Genomic DNA, 18,262 nt, shown 5'->3' with positions numbered 1-18,262 from the left:
AACCATCTGATAAAACAATTATGAAGGACCGAGAAAAAAAGACATTAGGAAACTCTTAAGACTTTACTAGCATAGCCGTCACTGGCTTCGTGTTTCAGGTCAGTAGCCAGTATTGGTCACTTAACTTTCTACACCTCATGAAATGAGTTGTACAAGTTTTGAATTTCCATTTGTCATATGTACAATTCAGCATGGCCTGGAGTGGCCCACTTGACAGTACTTTCAACAATGCAGCTTAGCAATTTCCTTCCATCCCCCAAGAGGTCACCCTGATTGATCTCATTGGTGTAGCATTAAGGAGGTGTTTGCTGCAGTACACACCCTCCTCAGTGGGTTACCGAAACGATTCGGTCTCTGTGATTGGCAGCCTCACTACTTCTGCCATTGTTTTAATTTGCTAGCAAAGCCTAAATGATTACTTGGACATCAGTCACTTAACGTAATAGAATTAGTTGCAGCCACGGAGTATTGTGCAGAGATTAATGGCATAAACATCTCAGCTTTGTCTCTAGGTTGAAATGGCAGCAGGAGATCATTATCTTTCCTTCATTAGTCCCGCCAAGTTCACTGGCTAATTTGATGGTTTTCTGTCTCTGCAGTTCCTGCTGACTTTAGCTATTTGCCTGAGAACAGCTTTATTAGGGCAGCTGTTGACTTTATCATTGAAGGAGGGAAGAAAGGTAAGAGAGCAAATTCCTTGGTTTTTAATCTTTCTTTTTTACTTATGTACCATAGTAAGTAATTGTGTTCAAAAGTGTGCCATTCCAGAGCTAAACAACATAGAGTTTCTGGGGGGTAAGATGAGAGGGGGATGGGAGGGAGGGAGAGAAATGTCTTCCCTTGCCTTAAGTCCTAGACATTGCTGAGCAAAGCCTATCCAGAATCTTTCTATATAAAAGCTTATACACATACAAATAGGCTTTGTATTTCCTCTTGAGCAAAATAGTGTCTGGGGCTTGGTGAACCTGTTGTAGACATTAATCTTTCACTGAAAAGTCTCAACAGAGACTTCTGTTTCTTGCCAGCTTAATCTTGGGTGCCATTTAATTAGAGATTATATGTCAGGTACATTTTGTTTTGCTGGGCCTTTATAGAAAATTCTCTATTGCATCCTCCACACATAATCTGTCAGTCAACAAGTATTTAATGTCAGTTTGTCAATTTTTATTACACTGAAACCATGTGTTCTAATGCTTATACATATGTAAATAGTTTATTAAATTCACATTTCTATTCACCTTTTCTGTGTCTGTTCTTGTCTTTTTGATCATAAGCTGTTTGATTTTAGAATTTGGTTCTTCTACTTTATACAGCAGCTGGAATAATGCCATATAGTCACTTAATAAGTGTTTTTTCAATATAATAATGTTCCATTAAAAGATTTTGGAATAAATCTTGAATTGAATACCAGCCTGGCTGAAGGATGAGTTTCATTGGGGAAGATTGCTAGCTGCCTTCTTGACCAGACTGCTCTAGGTAAAAACAACTCTCTCTCTTTTTTAAGGGAGTTGAAAAGGTCTCAGGCTTTGGAGGAAAATGATGTGATTTTTGTATTAAACGAAGTTTGGAGAAAGCTGTCCAGCTAAGTGGTCATAAGGTCTTAAGAGTTGGGAAGAGACCTTAGAGGTCAACCAACCCACAGACTCACAGTCAGCATAGGAATCCCTGAAAGCACAAATGTCCAATGAGACAACAAGTGAGTTCCCAAATTGGGAACTACTTTGACATGCTTTTTAAAAAAAACCACTTCAAATATCTGGAGCTTTAGAAAACATGCTATTGTCCTTTCACCATGATCTGTTGCTGTTGACTTTAATGCTTCCTAGATAGTAAAAAAAAAAAAAAGTTTTCATTTCTAATGACAACAATACTTAACACCCCACACAAAATGTTATAAAAGAACTTATTTAATTATTTAGAATCTGAAACCTATTCCACAGTGGCTTATGGATTTTGTGACAAACAAAACTAGAAACATGAGATGTTTTCACATATCTTTTTAAATAAAGCAAATGTGTGTTTGTTCCTGATTTAAGTATCATGATGATGAAGTGGAGAATTTCTTTACAGAATGAGGCAAAAATTTTGTAAGGGCTAAAGAAAGATAAACTGTTATCTTGAGCAAATGGAATTTGTTCGTTTGGGCTGCCCAAATTTGTATTTGCTTTGTTGAAGAGGATTTGCTTTCTGGCTCCATTTAAAAATTCTTAGGAAATCCATATGCCTTTGTGAGTCTCCAAGTAAACAAACCTGAAACTTTGCTGTACTTTAGGCCTAATAACTCAGGTATAGCTGAAACGGTGGCTGTCTTATACTGTTGGCTTGCAACCATTTGAAAGCAGGTACAATAAATACTCTAAAAAAATGAGACATTTCACACTTCTGGGTTGTGGGAGAGAGCTGCCTCCTTGTTGAGGTTGCTGACTAGATTCAGTAGAAAATCCATTCAGCCTTCCAAATTACTGATGATGACCCTAGAGGCGTGGGGGCCGTGGGAGGCTGACCTCAGCCTCAGAAGCCCATTTAAAACAAACAAAACAAAACCCTGTTCTGTGGGACTAAATGGGATGGCCAAATACAGAGGTGTGCATGCAAACCAGTGTTTTCTTCTTCAATATGCTCAGCTCATTTGAATTTTAATAACTCCCTTCTGTAGCAGCCTTTGAATTAAAATGTCTGGATGTCACTCACTATAGCCTAGCAGGGCTATAGTAGGGAGGATGACAACTTTGGTGAGCTGTCTTGAAGAAGAAACTGTTTTAGAGGATAAAAAAAAATCATTCTTAGCATGAGTGGAACAGAAGAAACTATTGGATGTCTTCCTAAGCCTGTCTATTGGACGACTCTCTACTTTTAATGTTAGTAATTTAAAGAGTGAAAAGCATATGGTGAATTATTTGCCCTATGTCAGCAGCAGATGGGTTAACAAACATTTTTGTCCTTTGGGCAGCCAAGTTTTGGTCAATTAGTCTTTATTTCTGAAGAGGGGGAACCTCTTTGAAAGACTATGGTTTTTAAATAAATGACCCCATCAGGACTTGAAAGCCATTTTATAGTACCTGAGGTGGTTGGGAGGCCTTTTGCTTTTAGATAGAACCACATTTAAACAACCCTAAGCTCAACAAAACTGCTGTTTCTTAGGACCTCCATTCATGATTCTGAATGTTTGTGTTTTCTCTTATCCAATGTGACTTTTTCTTTCTCTGTCTCAGTATTAAAATTCTTCCTTATATTAGGTGAAGCTATTCTGTCCGTTTCCACCCCCTGCCCCTCTGCCAATTCTTAGATGAGATAACCCATTTTCTCAAGGATATCACTTTGGACAAATTGTACTTGTTTTAACGGTTTTATTGGAGGCCACCTTAGAATTCTTAGATCATCCTATGCCTACCTACACAAGCTGTTTGTCTGTATACTCATACTTCTTACATGGTTAGCCCATCTCTTCTTTGGAGTCCCATATTTGAAAGGCTTGAAAAGGAAAGACATTTATTAAGCACTTACTATGTAAAAACATGGAACAAAATGTCCTATGTATTATTATTATGTATTATTAGTAGAGTTACCATTATCAAAATATTTCTCTACTGGATAAGGCAGTGCCACAGAGGTGATAGAGCAAATCTAATATAGTGGAAAGAGCTGGGGGCTTGGGAGAATTCTGTTTTAATCTGGGTGGTTAGGTGGGGTAAGGAGAGGGAATATACAAGGGAACAAGCATTTATCAAACACCTGCTCTATAACAGGAACTATGCTAAGGAACAACCCTGGGAGATAGTTGCTATTTTTATTTCCATTTTACATGTGAGGAAACTGAGGCAGGCAGAAGTTATGTCACTTATCCAGGGTCACACAGCTAAGGAGTGTCAGAAGTCAGATTTGAACTTGAGTATTCTTTTTTTTTTCTTTTTCTAAATTTACTTATATAATTTTCACACATTTATATATTTATTTATTTTGCGTGATTCATGTTTTTACTTTCCCCATCAACCCCCTTCACACCCCTCCCCATAGCCAACACACATTTCCACTGGTTTTAACATTTGTCATCAATCAAGACTTATTTACATATTATTGATAGTTGCTTTGGTGTGGACATTTTGAGTCTACATCCCCAATCATGCCCGCATCAAACCATGTGTTCAGAACTTGAGTGTTTTTGACTCTAGGCCTAGTACTCTGTTCACTGTACCAACTAGCTGTCTGCCATTAATCAATATATCTGTACGTAAGTAATTTCATCTCCCTTGGCCCAATTTTCATTTGGGAAATGATAAGCTTATATTAGATAATGTTTTAAGATGCTTTCTTACTCTTTTGTTATATCATTCAAGCTCAAATATTTTAACCAGTGTTCAATAGTCTGTCTCCTGCTAGTATTACTCTCTTCCATCTTCTTACTTGCCCTATTTTTTTACCTCCTCTCCTCCAGATTCACATCAGTACAGCTGTTTTTTTTATTTCCCTACCTCTGAATTTTGTTTTAAATTAAAGCTATAGCATCTCAGTCTGGATTGGAGGACCTTCAATTTAATACTCCAACATTACACATATTCCAATACTGTTTCCAGAACATTGTTGTGTGATGCAAAATATATTTGTGTGATATTATATATAATTAATGGCAAGTTGTGTGAATTTAATATTTTTGGTCAAAATGCCATCTTCTTCTAGTAATAATGATTAGTTCCATGATGACATTTCTAAAATCTCCAGAGTTCCCACTTAAATTGGAGGGATAATAAATTTCATTTATTTCAAATTCCTATTTTGATTGGCAAGTGTGCTTGGCCTTGAATTTTACAGGCAAAAATAACTTTTTCATCTAGACCTTTTCTTTATGGGAATGAAGTTAGAAAAATGTTGGTGAGCGTAAGATTAAAATTAATATCCACTAACTCCAAGTATTATATTTTATAAGATTTATTAATAATCTCTTGAAGAAGAAATAAAAAGACAAAAGTAAAAGCCTGAGTAAAGAGAAGTTTTCCCAGTTATGTTCACAGGGAAAAGAGAGAGGAGTGGGGTCACACACAAACTTTATCTCCAAATTGTAAGGACTCAATGTGAGAATGAAAGTGGGATGCTGGGAGAGAGAGTTCTGGGGAGCAGATTCTAATTATACATGAGGAAGGAGATAAAACAAGAGGTTCCACTTTCGATCAATTCCACCTTAACTTAAGTTGGTATAGGAGCCAAAGAATACCAGAAATTTTCAGAGAAAGGCATGCAGTGATATTTGTCCTTGGACAAAAATTTGCATTTTGAGATATACTGGCTAATTACGCCCTTAGTTGAGATTTAAAAAACCTAAACATTCAAAGAGTTAGGTCACTTGATATCATAGTAGATACAGCACAAAAGCTGGGTTAGGACACCTGAATTGAAATCTTGCCTAACACAATCTAGCTATGTGACCATGAGTCATTTAACTTCTGACAGCCTCAGTTTCCTTAATAATAGCACCTGCCTCATCACAAAGTGGTTTGCGGGTGAGATGAGTTAATATATGTAAAGTGCTTCAGAAAGGCTGCTATCATTATTATTGTTCTGTCATTCCCCTAAGAACAAGTCTATCCCTATATCCATATGAAAGAGTGGGAAGGAGGAGTTGGGCAGACCAAAGGGGAGAAGACTCCATGAGAGTAGGCATCTGCTTTTTTATCTTCTTTCTTCCTCTTCCTACCCAGTCAATACTTCATTAAAGTTCATATCAGTGAGTTATTTATCAATAATTATTAGAAATAGCTGACACTAAGATATTAACATGTAAATGAATAACAAGCTTAACTGTGGTGGTGGTGGGTATATTGGAATTCCCCCCAAAAGAACTTGTTAGTATAAATGAATCTCCATTTATCAGAGAAATATTTTGGCTGTCACTCTTTGACTACTCTCAACAACTGCCAACTGGGTCCTTTTCCTCCCAGACTAGTTGTATGAAGATACATTTGTTTAGTATTGCTACAATTGGCTACCACTTACCGCCTTCTTTACTTTTGTCATTACTTTTCTATTCCAAAGTATCATGGTGCTTGAGATTAGGAGTAAGGGCAAGTGTGGCTCACCAGTATGAAGAAACTCATAGGAGAGGTATTCTCTTCTACTTTCATTTCCTCACAGATCTCCTTTGGTCACTGACATTTTTTTTTGAGGATGTACTTTTATGGTGATGATTTGTTTCTTTCTTCTCTGTTATAGGTCCTGAATCTGTTCCTCCTTCCCTGGTGAAAGTAGCAATGAAATCCATAGCAACTGTTGGAGAAAATTACCAGTATCCTCCTGTGAATTGGGCTTCCCTGCTTTCCCCGCTTATGAGACTAAACTTTGGTAAATATATGTTCAGAGAACCCTGAGCTACATTTCATGCAACATGACCTGAGTGGTCAGATATGTACTAGACTACATTCAGGGTTTACAGAGCTGTTCATTTTGTTCCCTTCTATTCTTGAATGGGGATAACATGATTGTGGTTTATGTTTAGGGAATTTCACTGGTCTAGCGAAATGGAATTAGGATTAAAATTCTCTGGAGACTATATTAATTTACCTTTATTTATTAGATAATGAAAGCAGGTTGGAGAAAGAAAAGAAATCCCATGGCCAGTTGAGCTCACTGCTCACTGCATGTCCTGTTCACTCTTGCTGCTTCCTAGCCAAGAGAGCCCAATGCCAACTTCCTTCTTCTATAACTTTTAACTCTGGTGATAATCACTTTTCCTGGGTTCTTCCTGGTTGGACAAACTTGAATTCAGTCTACGTGTGAGTCTACGCTTCCGGATGCCAGAAACCATGTGGGGCAACAGGAGAGCAAATTCTGGGATACCACAAGTCTGTTGGAACAAGAGGCAAGCGTCTTCCAGGACGCCAGGGAGCCAGAGGCTTCTCCTTAGAGAGAAAAGACCTCCAGTTCCCAACCCAATCAAAGGGTGGAGGTGAAACTGAAATGGATTTTCAAAACTTTACTTTTAGAAAGGAAATAAAGGTGCAGATTTATGTTAAATTCACACAATTCCCAAACATATACCCTCCTAATACCTTGGGAAACATCCTGTATATAATATCTATACCTTTCAGGATTCTCTCACCAGACATAACAACCTGAAGATGGATTTAGGTGTTTCTTAACATGTAAAAAATGATTAATAGAAGCATTGGTAAGGAGCCATTGGGAGCATTCCCTTTTTTGATACAAGGGTTTTACAAACAAAATAAAATAACAGAGCATGGGAAGGGCAGAAGTGGATGGAATGCCCAGCACTTCCCCTTACCCCCATTCCGTTCATCATATCTGAAGTCTCGTTCAGAGTCTTACGATATATAGTGTTTCATTTCTGGGAACATCCTCTATTGCTGTCATCTTTTTTAGTTTGTCTGCAATCATGATAGCCCTCATAGCATATTATCCAGGAGATATGCTTTCCTATTTATCTTTCCCTAAAATTACTTTAAAACATTCTTAGTCTAGGGACTTTTTGTTTACTTTCACAATTCCCCCTCAGGAAGGTGAGATGCTGCCCCGGATTTAATCGTGCATCTAAATACATATATAACCAAAGATAATACAAATAATGTTCCAACATGGTAAATATTCTTTTACAAAAACAATAGACTTGGTAAAAGATGAATGGCTAGGTTAAAAATTTAAGAATACACTAAATAAGTCATACAACTAATATATGAATCACCTTTCCAAAGAATAAGAGGGGGAAAAATTTGAAATTCCTGATACATATTCAAGATCTTTTGGAGGTAGCTTATATCCTATAATGAAGTAAGTCAGGTGTGATATTGCAGGTACCACCATTTGCCATGCCAAAGGAAAAAGAGAGATAAATATGACTAAAAGGGGAATGTGGTCCCTTAGTCTGATTTCAGCTCAGTCTACAGCAATAGGAATAGCACGCCAGAGTCAGAGCTAAGTAGGATATTCTCATGTCTTGCAGACTCATGTCTTACATGCTGTCAGAAGATGCCTACCTCAGAACTTTGCTGAATATTCACTCTTTCAACTCTACTGAGACAGCTTCTTCACTTTGATATTCATCCACCCCTACAGGGATTGTTGACATCCATGATCATTGGCTGATTCTCACTAAGCAGTGGCTTGATAGCAGTCCTTTTATTGATTTCCTGGAATCAGACTCAGATATCAGTTATAGACCCATAAGATTTAGTAACCAATGGCAGGTTTCAGTGGTCCAAGCTTTGAGGTATACAATGTTGTCGGGGCTGTTAGACATTGTAAACTGATTCTTCAACACTTAATATCAGGTATAACTCAAGGTTAAAAAAAATCATATTTAAAACTAACAAAACAAAAGAGGAAAAAAAATCAAAAAGATCATTTTTCAAGCTCCATTATACAATGTAACAGTTAAATATATGCATTTCAAACAAAAACCAGATTACTTAAAAGTTAAATAAATTTACTATGTCTCTAACATGACCATGATTCTCAGATTTTGTATACATAAGTTTTTCCCCAGGTCTGAGATTGGCATAGACTTTATTTATTTTAAGCCCTTACCTTCCATCTTGGAATCAATACTGTGTATTGGTTCCAAGGCAAAAGAGCAGTAAGGGGGCTAGGCAATGGGGGTTAAGTGACATGTCCAGGGTCATACAGCTGGGAAGTATCTGAGGTCGGATTTGAACCTAGTACCTCCCATCTCTAGGCCTGGCTCTCAATCTTCTGAGCTTCTTAGCTGCCCACTTTGGCAGAGACTTTAATACAATAACTAAGGCACAGTTTGAAAGGACAAAAATTCCTAGAATTAAAAAGGCCCATTTGGCCACTGTTGCTAACAAACCTGTGCCATGTAACCATGAGAGGTTCCACCGTGCACCATCAGATATCACATGGGACTCTAATGCAATTTGCTAAGCGTCATTTAAAATTCGTACCTTTTTTTTTCCCCCCCCCCCAAGGAATCAATCTCTTCTTAGAGGATGGAGATAGTTTTAGAACTTCAGGGGATCGCTTGAACTGTATGCCAAGCCAATTTTTAAAATTTTACTTGATCCATTGATGTAAAAACCAGATTGTACTTCACATTGTAAGCAAAATAGGCAAAAGGCTTATTTGGCAATATATGACACTCATGAGGTACAAGTTGCAGCAAAATTGCCTTCATATGGACTGGAATTGTTGTTCATGATAAAACAGAACTCCAGTGGAGCTTGTGACTCCCAGCAATCATAAGGTCCAATGGCCTTCCCTTGGTGTAGAGTATGCCCTCTGTGCCTATGGAGCCTAATAATCAATTATTAAAGATATCCTTTCAATAGCTTCCTTGGTTAAAGGGTACTCAGGAATGGAAGGTGGGAGTGTGGGGGGCACCTTTTGTCTTAAGCTGCAAAGCAGACCTGCATCAGAAGAGGATGAAGCCCAGAGACATTCAGGACACCTTTTACCCTCTGTCTTAGAATCAATATTATGTATTGGTTACAAGGCAGAAGAGCAATAAGGAGGGCTAGGCAATGGAGACTAAGTGACTTGCCCAAGGTCACACAGCTAGAAAGTATCTGAGGTCATATTTGAACCCTGGGCCTCCTATCTCAATCCACTAAGCCACCCAGCCTGCCCCCTTGGAGCTAGTTTTGATAGAGGATTTGAGAATACCAGTCAGAATGTTGGAGGCCACAGAGAAATTTTGCCCAAGGATGGACTCAAGGAACTTGCCTGGTCCATACCACCAGATAAAAAAATAAAAGGAAATTAAACATGGAGACATTTTGTACCTGGATTGTATAGATTCAGAACATGTTTTTTTTTCCCCCCCAGAAACCTTTTGAGAGAAGCAAACTAACTACTAGTAACCTTTTAGCATCATGATTCTCTGGCCCTCATTCAATGTTCTTAGTGGTGTCCAACTTAAATAGAAATGGATCCCTATAAGGTTGAATATCAACTTAGAAAACTGAAGTACATTATCTGTATTGTGCTGTATTTTTATTTATTTTGGCAAACATTTCCCAATTACATTTTAATGGGAATTTTGGAATTCTACAGAGAACCATAAATTTGACACCTATAATCTAGACATTTGTGTGTCATGGATGGGCTTTGACAGTCTAGTGAAACCTTTGCCCCCTTTCTCAGAACATTTTTTTAAATCCATAAAATAAAATATATAGGATTGTAAAAAATGAATTATTTTAAGATATGGTTATCAATCAAAAATATTTTACAGACCTTAGGTTAACTAAGATCTATAACAGTGATGGGGCAGATGTGGCCTCCTGAAATGTTCTATCCAGCTGGGCACATTATTCCTAATCTGACAAATCCAATGAGTAGGATATAATACAATGAAACTTAGAAAGAGTTGCCTTAGAAACAGACTGGCAGATGAGCATTTCCTTTCCTTTGGCCCCCTCTTTAAAAAGTTTGCCCATCACTGGTCTATACTATACTATAATACAAGGGTCAGCAACATATGGCTCTCGAGCCATATCTGGCTCTTTTGAGGGCCGGATATGGCTCTTTCTGTAGGAGCCATAAAGTCAATTTTTTTTCAGGCGCTGTTACAGGAGCGCACACTGTGAGCACTGTACGGCTCTCACGAAATTACATTTTAAAAAATGTGGCGTTTATGGCTCTCACGACCAAAAAGGTTGCCGACCCCTGCTATAATATATTATACTACTACCCTATACTGCCCAATAATAATATTTTTGAAACAGTATTGGAATATTTGTAATTTGGGGGTATTAAATTGAAGGTCCTCAAATCCTGAATGAGATCTGTTATAGCTTTAGTTTAAAACAAAATTCAGAGAAATAAAAATCAGGAAACAGCTGTGCTGATGTGAATCTGGAGACCATAATTAAATGATTCCTGGCACAGCTGAATCTTACTGCAGAGGAGCCCTTTGGTGTAAGATCAAGGTGTCTAGCTTCTTATGGTACAAGGCCAAAATTTCTTCATCATGGAGCTAATGCAATTGTTGGATTCAATTTTCTTGAGCTCATGGAACTTTCATGGAGGTTCAAGGCATGGAGTCCTTGTCAGTTGCATATTTACTTGAAAATATGCTTAAAGTGACTTCTTTCTCATCCATAAGGTCTGTTGGAATAGTCAGTATCATGTAAATGATACTCATTGTGTTTATAGGAATCAAATCATGTTTCCTATGTTCAATTTGAAATGCCTTAAATCATTAGAGAAAATACTATATTAATACATTTTTCTTCTCTTTTAGGTGAAGAAGTTCAGCAGTTATCCATTGAAATTATGGTAACCCAGGCACAATCATCTCAAAATGCAGCTATGCTGTTGGGAATGTGGGTGGTTCCACCGCTAATCCACAGTCTGAATGTATGTAGTAAATGAGAATTTGGATACTATTAGAGAACCTAGTTCCTTTTCCAAACAATGTCCAAAGTTGGCATTTGATTGGCATATCTTAAAAAAAATCCAGAGAGTCTTCTATTCCCAGATGTTAACTAGTAGATGGAAAATTTTCGATTGATTGATTGGTTAACCTAGATCCCCAACATGTTAAACATATATTCATCCCTTATGAACTCTCATGCTACTTTCATGGTATTTGCATTGTCAGTCAGCAAAGAAAACACGGATCCCCTACACCTTTAATTTATTAAAAAAACAGAATTATGCATATTTTACAACTAATTTAATCTTATTTTTTATTTCCTACTTCAATAAACACTGATAAGATCTTATTTTTAAAAAATTAATAAATGAACGAAAAAGAACTATTAAGCACTCGTGTGCCAGGGGCAGGGAATATAAATACAAAATCACCCAGGCTTGCCCTTAGGAGCTTATGTTTTTATAGTCATGGAAAATTCCACACTTATAAGAGAATGGTAGCTAGGAAAAGGAGCAATGATCTGGAGATGCACAGGGATTGTGAGTGAAGCCTTGGGCAGTTGACTTTCACATCCTTTCTAATGTCAATGGTTATATTGATTTGATTAGCCAAGAGTAAGAGGTGGAAAATAGGTTGAGACCAAAGCAGAGGGATGTTACATACCTTGTGGATGAGAGAAGATGGCAAGATAGCCCAGGAGACTTCAGTTTCCTGGTAGAGGTCAGCTGTAGAGAATGTTCAGGAGATTAATTTACCCACCTACTCACTCATCAATTAGGACAGTTTAGCTTTAGGGCATAGTCCCAAGTCTGTTGGGGTGGGGAGGAGAAAAGGGCATTGTCTCTGGAGAGCTGATCTAGAGGTGGAAAGAAAGAATTGGTGAGAAAACAAATTGCAAGATGTTTAAATAGGACTGGTTTTCTCTGGGTGGCTAGATGTGATGCAAGGTATGGTCTAGGGCCATGTCTTTCCACTAAGATTAGAGAATTTTACATCTTAAAAGGAATAATTTTACAGGTTCCTTCCAACATACTAGAGGCCTTCTTTACTTTCTATTGATATCCTTAGGGCATTACTGAGCCATTCTTGCTGCTCACTTGTCATCCCTTGCTCTTGCCTTGTGAATAGCTCATCTTCTCTTTCTATCATATATTTCCTAGATGATGTCTTTTACCAGTTCTTTTTTTTTTTTTTTCATTTTAACCCTTATCTTTTGTCTTAGGATCAATACTGTATATGTGTTCTGAGGTTGAATAGCAGTAAAGGCTAACCAATGGGGGTTAAGTGGCTGTCACGAGAAAGTGTCTAAGGCCAGAATTGAACCCAAGACTTCCTATCTCTAGGCCAGGCTCCCAATTTTCTGAGACACTTAGCAGACCCCTACTCCTGTTCTTTTTTGAGGTTCCTTATTGGTCCTTTGTTGTAGCCTATTGACACTTATCATGCACCTTTCCATTGCTCAGTGTGATATTTATTACATTTTTCAGATATGTTTATACTCCATGTCTTGTTGCCATACACAACAACACTGGTAAATTGTTGATATTAAAGAGATGCGCCTTTGTTAAAAATAACAAAGTAGTTTCAGAGAAACTTGGGCAGACTTGTATGAAGTGATGCAGAGTAAAGTGAAAAGAATCAGAACAATAACAATGCCATTAAAAATATTTTTTTCTTAAATATTAAGAACTCAGATCAGTGCAACAACCAACCACAGTTCTAGAAAACCAAAGATGAAGCATGTTGCTCCTCTTCTTAGAGAAATAATGCAAAATAAGCCCCACACAGTCTGTGTGGGAATTTGTTTCGCTTAACACTATGCATATGTGTTGTATGTGTTTTGTGTTTATTTCTCTCCACCTCAATTAACAGAGGCTTCCAAAGGGGGGGGGGGAAACAGTAATAGAAGATACTTTCAAAATGCATAGATGGGAACAGCATAAAGGCTGAAAAGAAACATAGATAAGCAGGACAACTTTTAAAGTTAATGTTGAATTTATTTGTTATCGAGATTTGTAGTTTTGTATACAATCTTTTCCCAATGTACTTTGTATGTGGAACTGTTTAAATTTAGAACTTAAAAAAATTGAAAATGACCATAAATTTCCATGGGGAAGCTTGTGGGGAGGGGGGTGGAGTGGTCACTAAAGAAGCTTTGTAATTTCCTGAAAGCAATCTAGCTTACTCTCTACTTCCTGTTCTGTACTGTCTATCTCAACAGTATTGTATTGAGAGAAAAACTTTAGATTTTTTTTCAAAATGCATGTCATTATTTAGGCCACAGACATTCTTTATCCTCTCATATCTACTTTCTTGTATGGATAGTAAGACCCAACTCTTCTGAAGGTTTCTAACTTCTAGATCCTCTCCAGTAATGCAACCAATAGGCATTCACAAAGAAACTCTTCAGTGTGAACTTCATATTAGATTTTTTTAATTCAGTGGTGAACATCTTAGATAAGCAGATAACTTCCTGTTTTCTTCCTCATCTGAGGATAACTAAATAGGGTTATTTCTGTTATTATATTACTTAAAGAATTTTGAAAAACTTTGATGAATGGCAGACATTGGAAAAGAATCTTTAAGGCAAGTAGCATTACTGCTACTGAATCAAATGGTTTTCATAATCAGTGAACAATAATCACAATGGGACTTTATATTTTTTACAATTTTTGTAAATTTTAAAATAGTAAAAATATGATTCAAGCTTTATTTTTTCCTACTAATATCCTTTTGGATAATGCCATCCTTTTTTTACTTCCTTTAAAGACCTTTGTTCATATTCTTCTTTACACTGAATCTTTTGAGAAAGCAGTTCATTAGGTTCTCTGTATGGATAGCTCTCATTTATTTTGAGTAGGAATATTGGTCAGTAGTTACTGATGTTTTCTTGGATAAGTCTAAAATTTTTTCCCAATTTTGTCTCCTTTAGCACATATCTCTTCTATATATACTTGATCAATTTTGGCTGTTTTTGCCAGTCTTTCTTCTTTCTTGATGATATTTCTTCATCTGCTATACTGACATTCAGGTCTGCAAAATTATGGTCCAAATTATGGTTCCACTGTCCATGATGGTGAAATCAATTTGTTAAAGTTATATTTAAATATATCTTACACCTTCTATTTTTTATCCTTCAATTTTTTATTCTTAAATACTTTTAAGATCTTTTCTTAGTTCTGTTTTTTGCCAATCTTTCTTTAAACTGGTTTTTACCAACTATTGCTTCTCTTAATGAAAAATCTTATCTCATTAAGCAATTCTTGACTTGACCAAACTCCTATTTGACTCAAAAGTCCTTCCTCAATATCCATTAAAAGTCTTGTGATCCTTTTTTCTTTTTTTTTCTTTTTTTGGCCTTTCTTCACATACCTATCAGTTAGCACACTGCTTGAATATCTAGCTTCTTTTTGAGGACTTCTTGAGAGGGATCCCACTGCTTTCTGAATAATTGGAAATGTTTCTAAATGCTATATGTTGAGTTCACAATTTTTCTAAGAATTTAAGTTCCTCAAGGTACTTAATAATTGGCCCACTGTCTTCCAAACACTGGATAATTAATGTTTGTTTGATTAAAATTAAAGACAGAATGGAAAAATGTTTTGGTGGCTGGTTTTCATATCAACACAGCTACATTGAGTGAGGATCTAGGATTGGCATCCTCAACTTCTTTTGCTATTAATTAAGTTTCAGCATATCATTTTTTCATAAAATGTCAGGGTAGTTGGAATTCACTTAGAATCAACATAGACCATTTGATTTGCATGCTAAACCATAATTTGATTTAATTTGAATATTTACATATTTACAATATGTAATTATAGATTATTTATATTATTTTATTTCATTTGTCCATTTGGTTGCTAAAATATAATTTAACAATCTGATTTCAGAAAATTTAAACTCTTACCTTTTAATTAATAATTATAATTTCAATTACTCTATAGGTCTCAAGTTCTCATAGCCACCAGGTTTTACTTCCTTTAAAGGCCTTTGTTCCTATTGTTCTTTACAATGAGTCTTTTTTTTCCTTTTTTTTTAATTTAATTTTTTTAGAAAAAATTTTTTCCATGATTCCATGATTCATGTTCTTACTCTTCTCCCCACCCTGCCATAACCGATGCACATTTCCACAGGTTTTTTTCATGTATCATCGATCAAGACTTATTTCCATATTATTGATAATTGTAATAGGTTGGTCGTTTCGAGTCTACATCCCAAATCATGTCCGCATCTACCCATGTGTTCAAGCAGTTGTTTTCTTCTGTGTTTCCACTCCTGTGGTTCTTCCAATGTGGGTAGTGGTTCTTTTCTATAAATCCCTCAGAATTGTCCTTTGCTGCTAGTACAGAAGTCCATTACATTCGATTGTACAACAGTGTATCAGTCTCTGTGTTCAGTGTTCTCCTGGTTCTGCTCCTTTCACTCTGCATCAATTCCTGGAGGTCTTTCCAGTTCACATGGAACTCCTCTAGTTTATTATTCCTTTCAGCACAATAATATTCCATCACCAGCATATAACACAATTTGTTCAGCCATTCCCCAATTGAAGGGCATACCCTCATTTTCCAGTTTTTTTGCCACCACAAAGAATGCGGCTATAAATATTTTTGTACGTGTCTCTTACCCTATGATCTCTTTGAGGTACAAACCCAGCAATCGTATGGCTGGATCAAAGGGCAGGCAAACTTTTAGTGCTCTTTGGGCATAGTTCCAACGTCAGCAAGACAGTCTATGATAAACCCAAAGAGCCCAACTTTTGGGACAAAAATCCACTATTTGACAAAAACTGCTGGGAAAATTGGAAAACAATATGGGAGAGATTAGTTTTAGATCAACATCCCACAACCTACACCAAGATAAATTCAGAATGGGTGAATGACTTGAATATAAAGAAGGAAACTCTAAGAAAATTAGGTGAACACAGAATAGTATACTTGTCAGATCTCTGGGAAAGGAAAGATTTTAAAACCAAGTAAGAGTTAGAAAAAATTAACAAAATGTAAAATAAATAATTTTGATTTATTAAATTAAAAAGGTTTTGTACAAAAACAATGCAACCAAAATCAGAAAGGAAACAACAAACTGGGAAAGAAATCTTTATAACAAAAACTGACAGAGGTCTAATTACTCAAATATACAAGGAGCTAAATCAATTTTACAAAAAACCAAGCCATTCCCCAATCAATAAATGGGCAAGGGACATGAATAGGCAATTTTCAGATAAAGAAATCAAAACTATCAATAGGCATATGAGAAAGTGTTCTAAATCTCTTATAATTAGAGAAATGCAAATCAAAACAACTCCGAGGTACCACCCCGTACCTAGTAGATTGGCTAAAATGAAAGAAGGGGAGAGTAATGAATGCTGGAGGGGATGTGGCAAAATTGGGACATTAATACATTGCTGGTGGAATTGTGAATTGACACTGAGTCTTTTGAGAAAGCAGTTCCTTAGGTTCTCTATTTCTAATCTTGACAGGATTTAATGCCTATTGGTATCTATTGAGGCTTAGAAGGATAGGAAAGTATCTTAATACTAATGCCTTCTCTCTGCTGATTATTTTCAATTTATCCTAGATATCACGTCTTTGTTACATAGCTGATATGTTTGACCATGACCTCCTTGAAAAGAGGGAATGCTTTTTGTCTTTTTTTGTATATTTGCCCCGAAGCATAGTACTAGACATAAAAAGCAGATACTCAATGACTGACTTATAGACCAAAAGTCAAATAAAGGAATCTTACAAGTGAAGCATTCCTTCCCTCTTTCTCTTATAAATATATAAATGTTCCCTGCTTAGTAGAAATGTATTATGCTATTCCTAAATGTAAAAACTTTATTCTCAATGTACAGGAATTATAGTCCTCTAATATTAAAAAATTCTTTTATAAAGTTGCGTACTGGGGGCAGCTGGGTAGCTCAGTGGAGTGAGAGTCAGGCCTAGAGACAGGAGGTCCTAGGTTCAAACCCGGCCTCAGCCACTTCCCAGCTGTGTGACCCTGGGCAAGTCTCTTGACCCCCATTGCCCACCCTTACCACTCTTCCACCTATGAGACAATACACCAAAGTTAAGGGTTTAAAAAAAAAAAGATCATTTAAAGTTGCGTACAAATCTTAATGCATAATTTTTAGAAACCCATTTAAGGGCATCATGGCTGATAGCATCCTAAAATAAACAGCCTTTATGTGAATAGTTTAATTATCATTCTGAAAATATTTTTTTTCAAAGTTTTTCTAACAGTTCTTAATGGAGCGAGAAACACACATTCTCTCTCTCTGTCTTTGTCTCTCTCTCTCTCTCTCTCTCTCTCTCTCTGAAAACCTTTCATTGTTTTCCAGATATCTCTAGCCTCAAATACCAGAATCTTGATTTTTTTATTTGTGCTTTTGTGAGTTTTTGTGTAGACAAATATTATGCAAGTCTAGCAAATTGAATCTGGTATCACTATATGGGACACATGACCTCCTTTATGGAGGTCAAGGGAGGGAATAGAGAGGGGGAGGTCATCTAAAAGATTGTTATACCCTAAGCAGACTCTGTACAAGTGTTAGCTGACAACTTCATTTGTCTTCTTTGGCAAGAAATTAAATGTAGAGCAATCTGAGGGGCTCTGCCTAAGTTTAATTAAGAGCCTCTTCTTGTGAGCTATTATGTCTTTATTTCAAACAAAATCTACTATAAAAAACTACATCAAGTCAACATTGGTTTATTCAGAGTGGTTGGAAAGGATAGCTGTTCCTCAACTGACAGAATCCTTTATTGTTCTTTAATAGAAACAATAGATTGCTCAAATATTACTAGGTCAAAATGCATTTTTTCCAGACCTGTGTGTTTAAAATTAAAGAACTAATACTCATTTACAGTGGTATTGATATGAAGAGGCAGCAAACCATAATAGAGAGACTGTTTTAGGGCA

General features: G+C 36.5%; 1 protein-coding gene across 3 annotated transcripts in view; it reads left to right on the top strand.

Moving 5' to 3' along the window:
* FOCAD (focadhesin) overlaps positions 1-18,262 on the top strand; it is a 363,803-nt gene that overhangs the window by 324,051 nt on the left and 21,490 nt on the right. For all 3 annotated transcript variants that reach the window (XM_044660684.1, XM_044660676.1, XM_044660669.1), the window contains 3 exons: positions 600-680; positions 6,202-6,330; positions 11,207-11,322. In XM_044660684.1, the coding sequence (XP_044516619.1) occupies positions 600-680; positions 6,202-6,330; positions 11,207-11,322 (326 nt within the window). The remainder of the gene's footprint in view (positions 1-599; positions 681-6,201; positions 6,331-11,206; positions 11,323-18,262) is intronic.

The sequence above is a fragment of the Gracilinanus agilis genome, chromosome 1 (assembly GCF_016433145.1).
Source record: "Gracilinanus agilis isolate LMUSP501 chromosome 1, AgileGrace, whole genome shotgun sequence".
In the NCBI taxonomy this organism is placed as follows: domain Eukaryota; kingdom Metazoa; phylum Chordata; class Mammalia; order Didelphimorphia; family Didelphidae; genus Gracilinanus; species Gracilinanus agilis.
The sequence above is the reverse complement of the archived record's forward strand: the minus strand, read 5'-3'. Positions and strand labels throughout refer to the sequence as shown.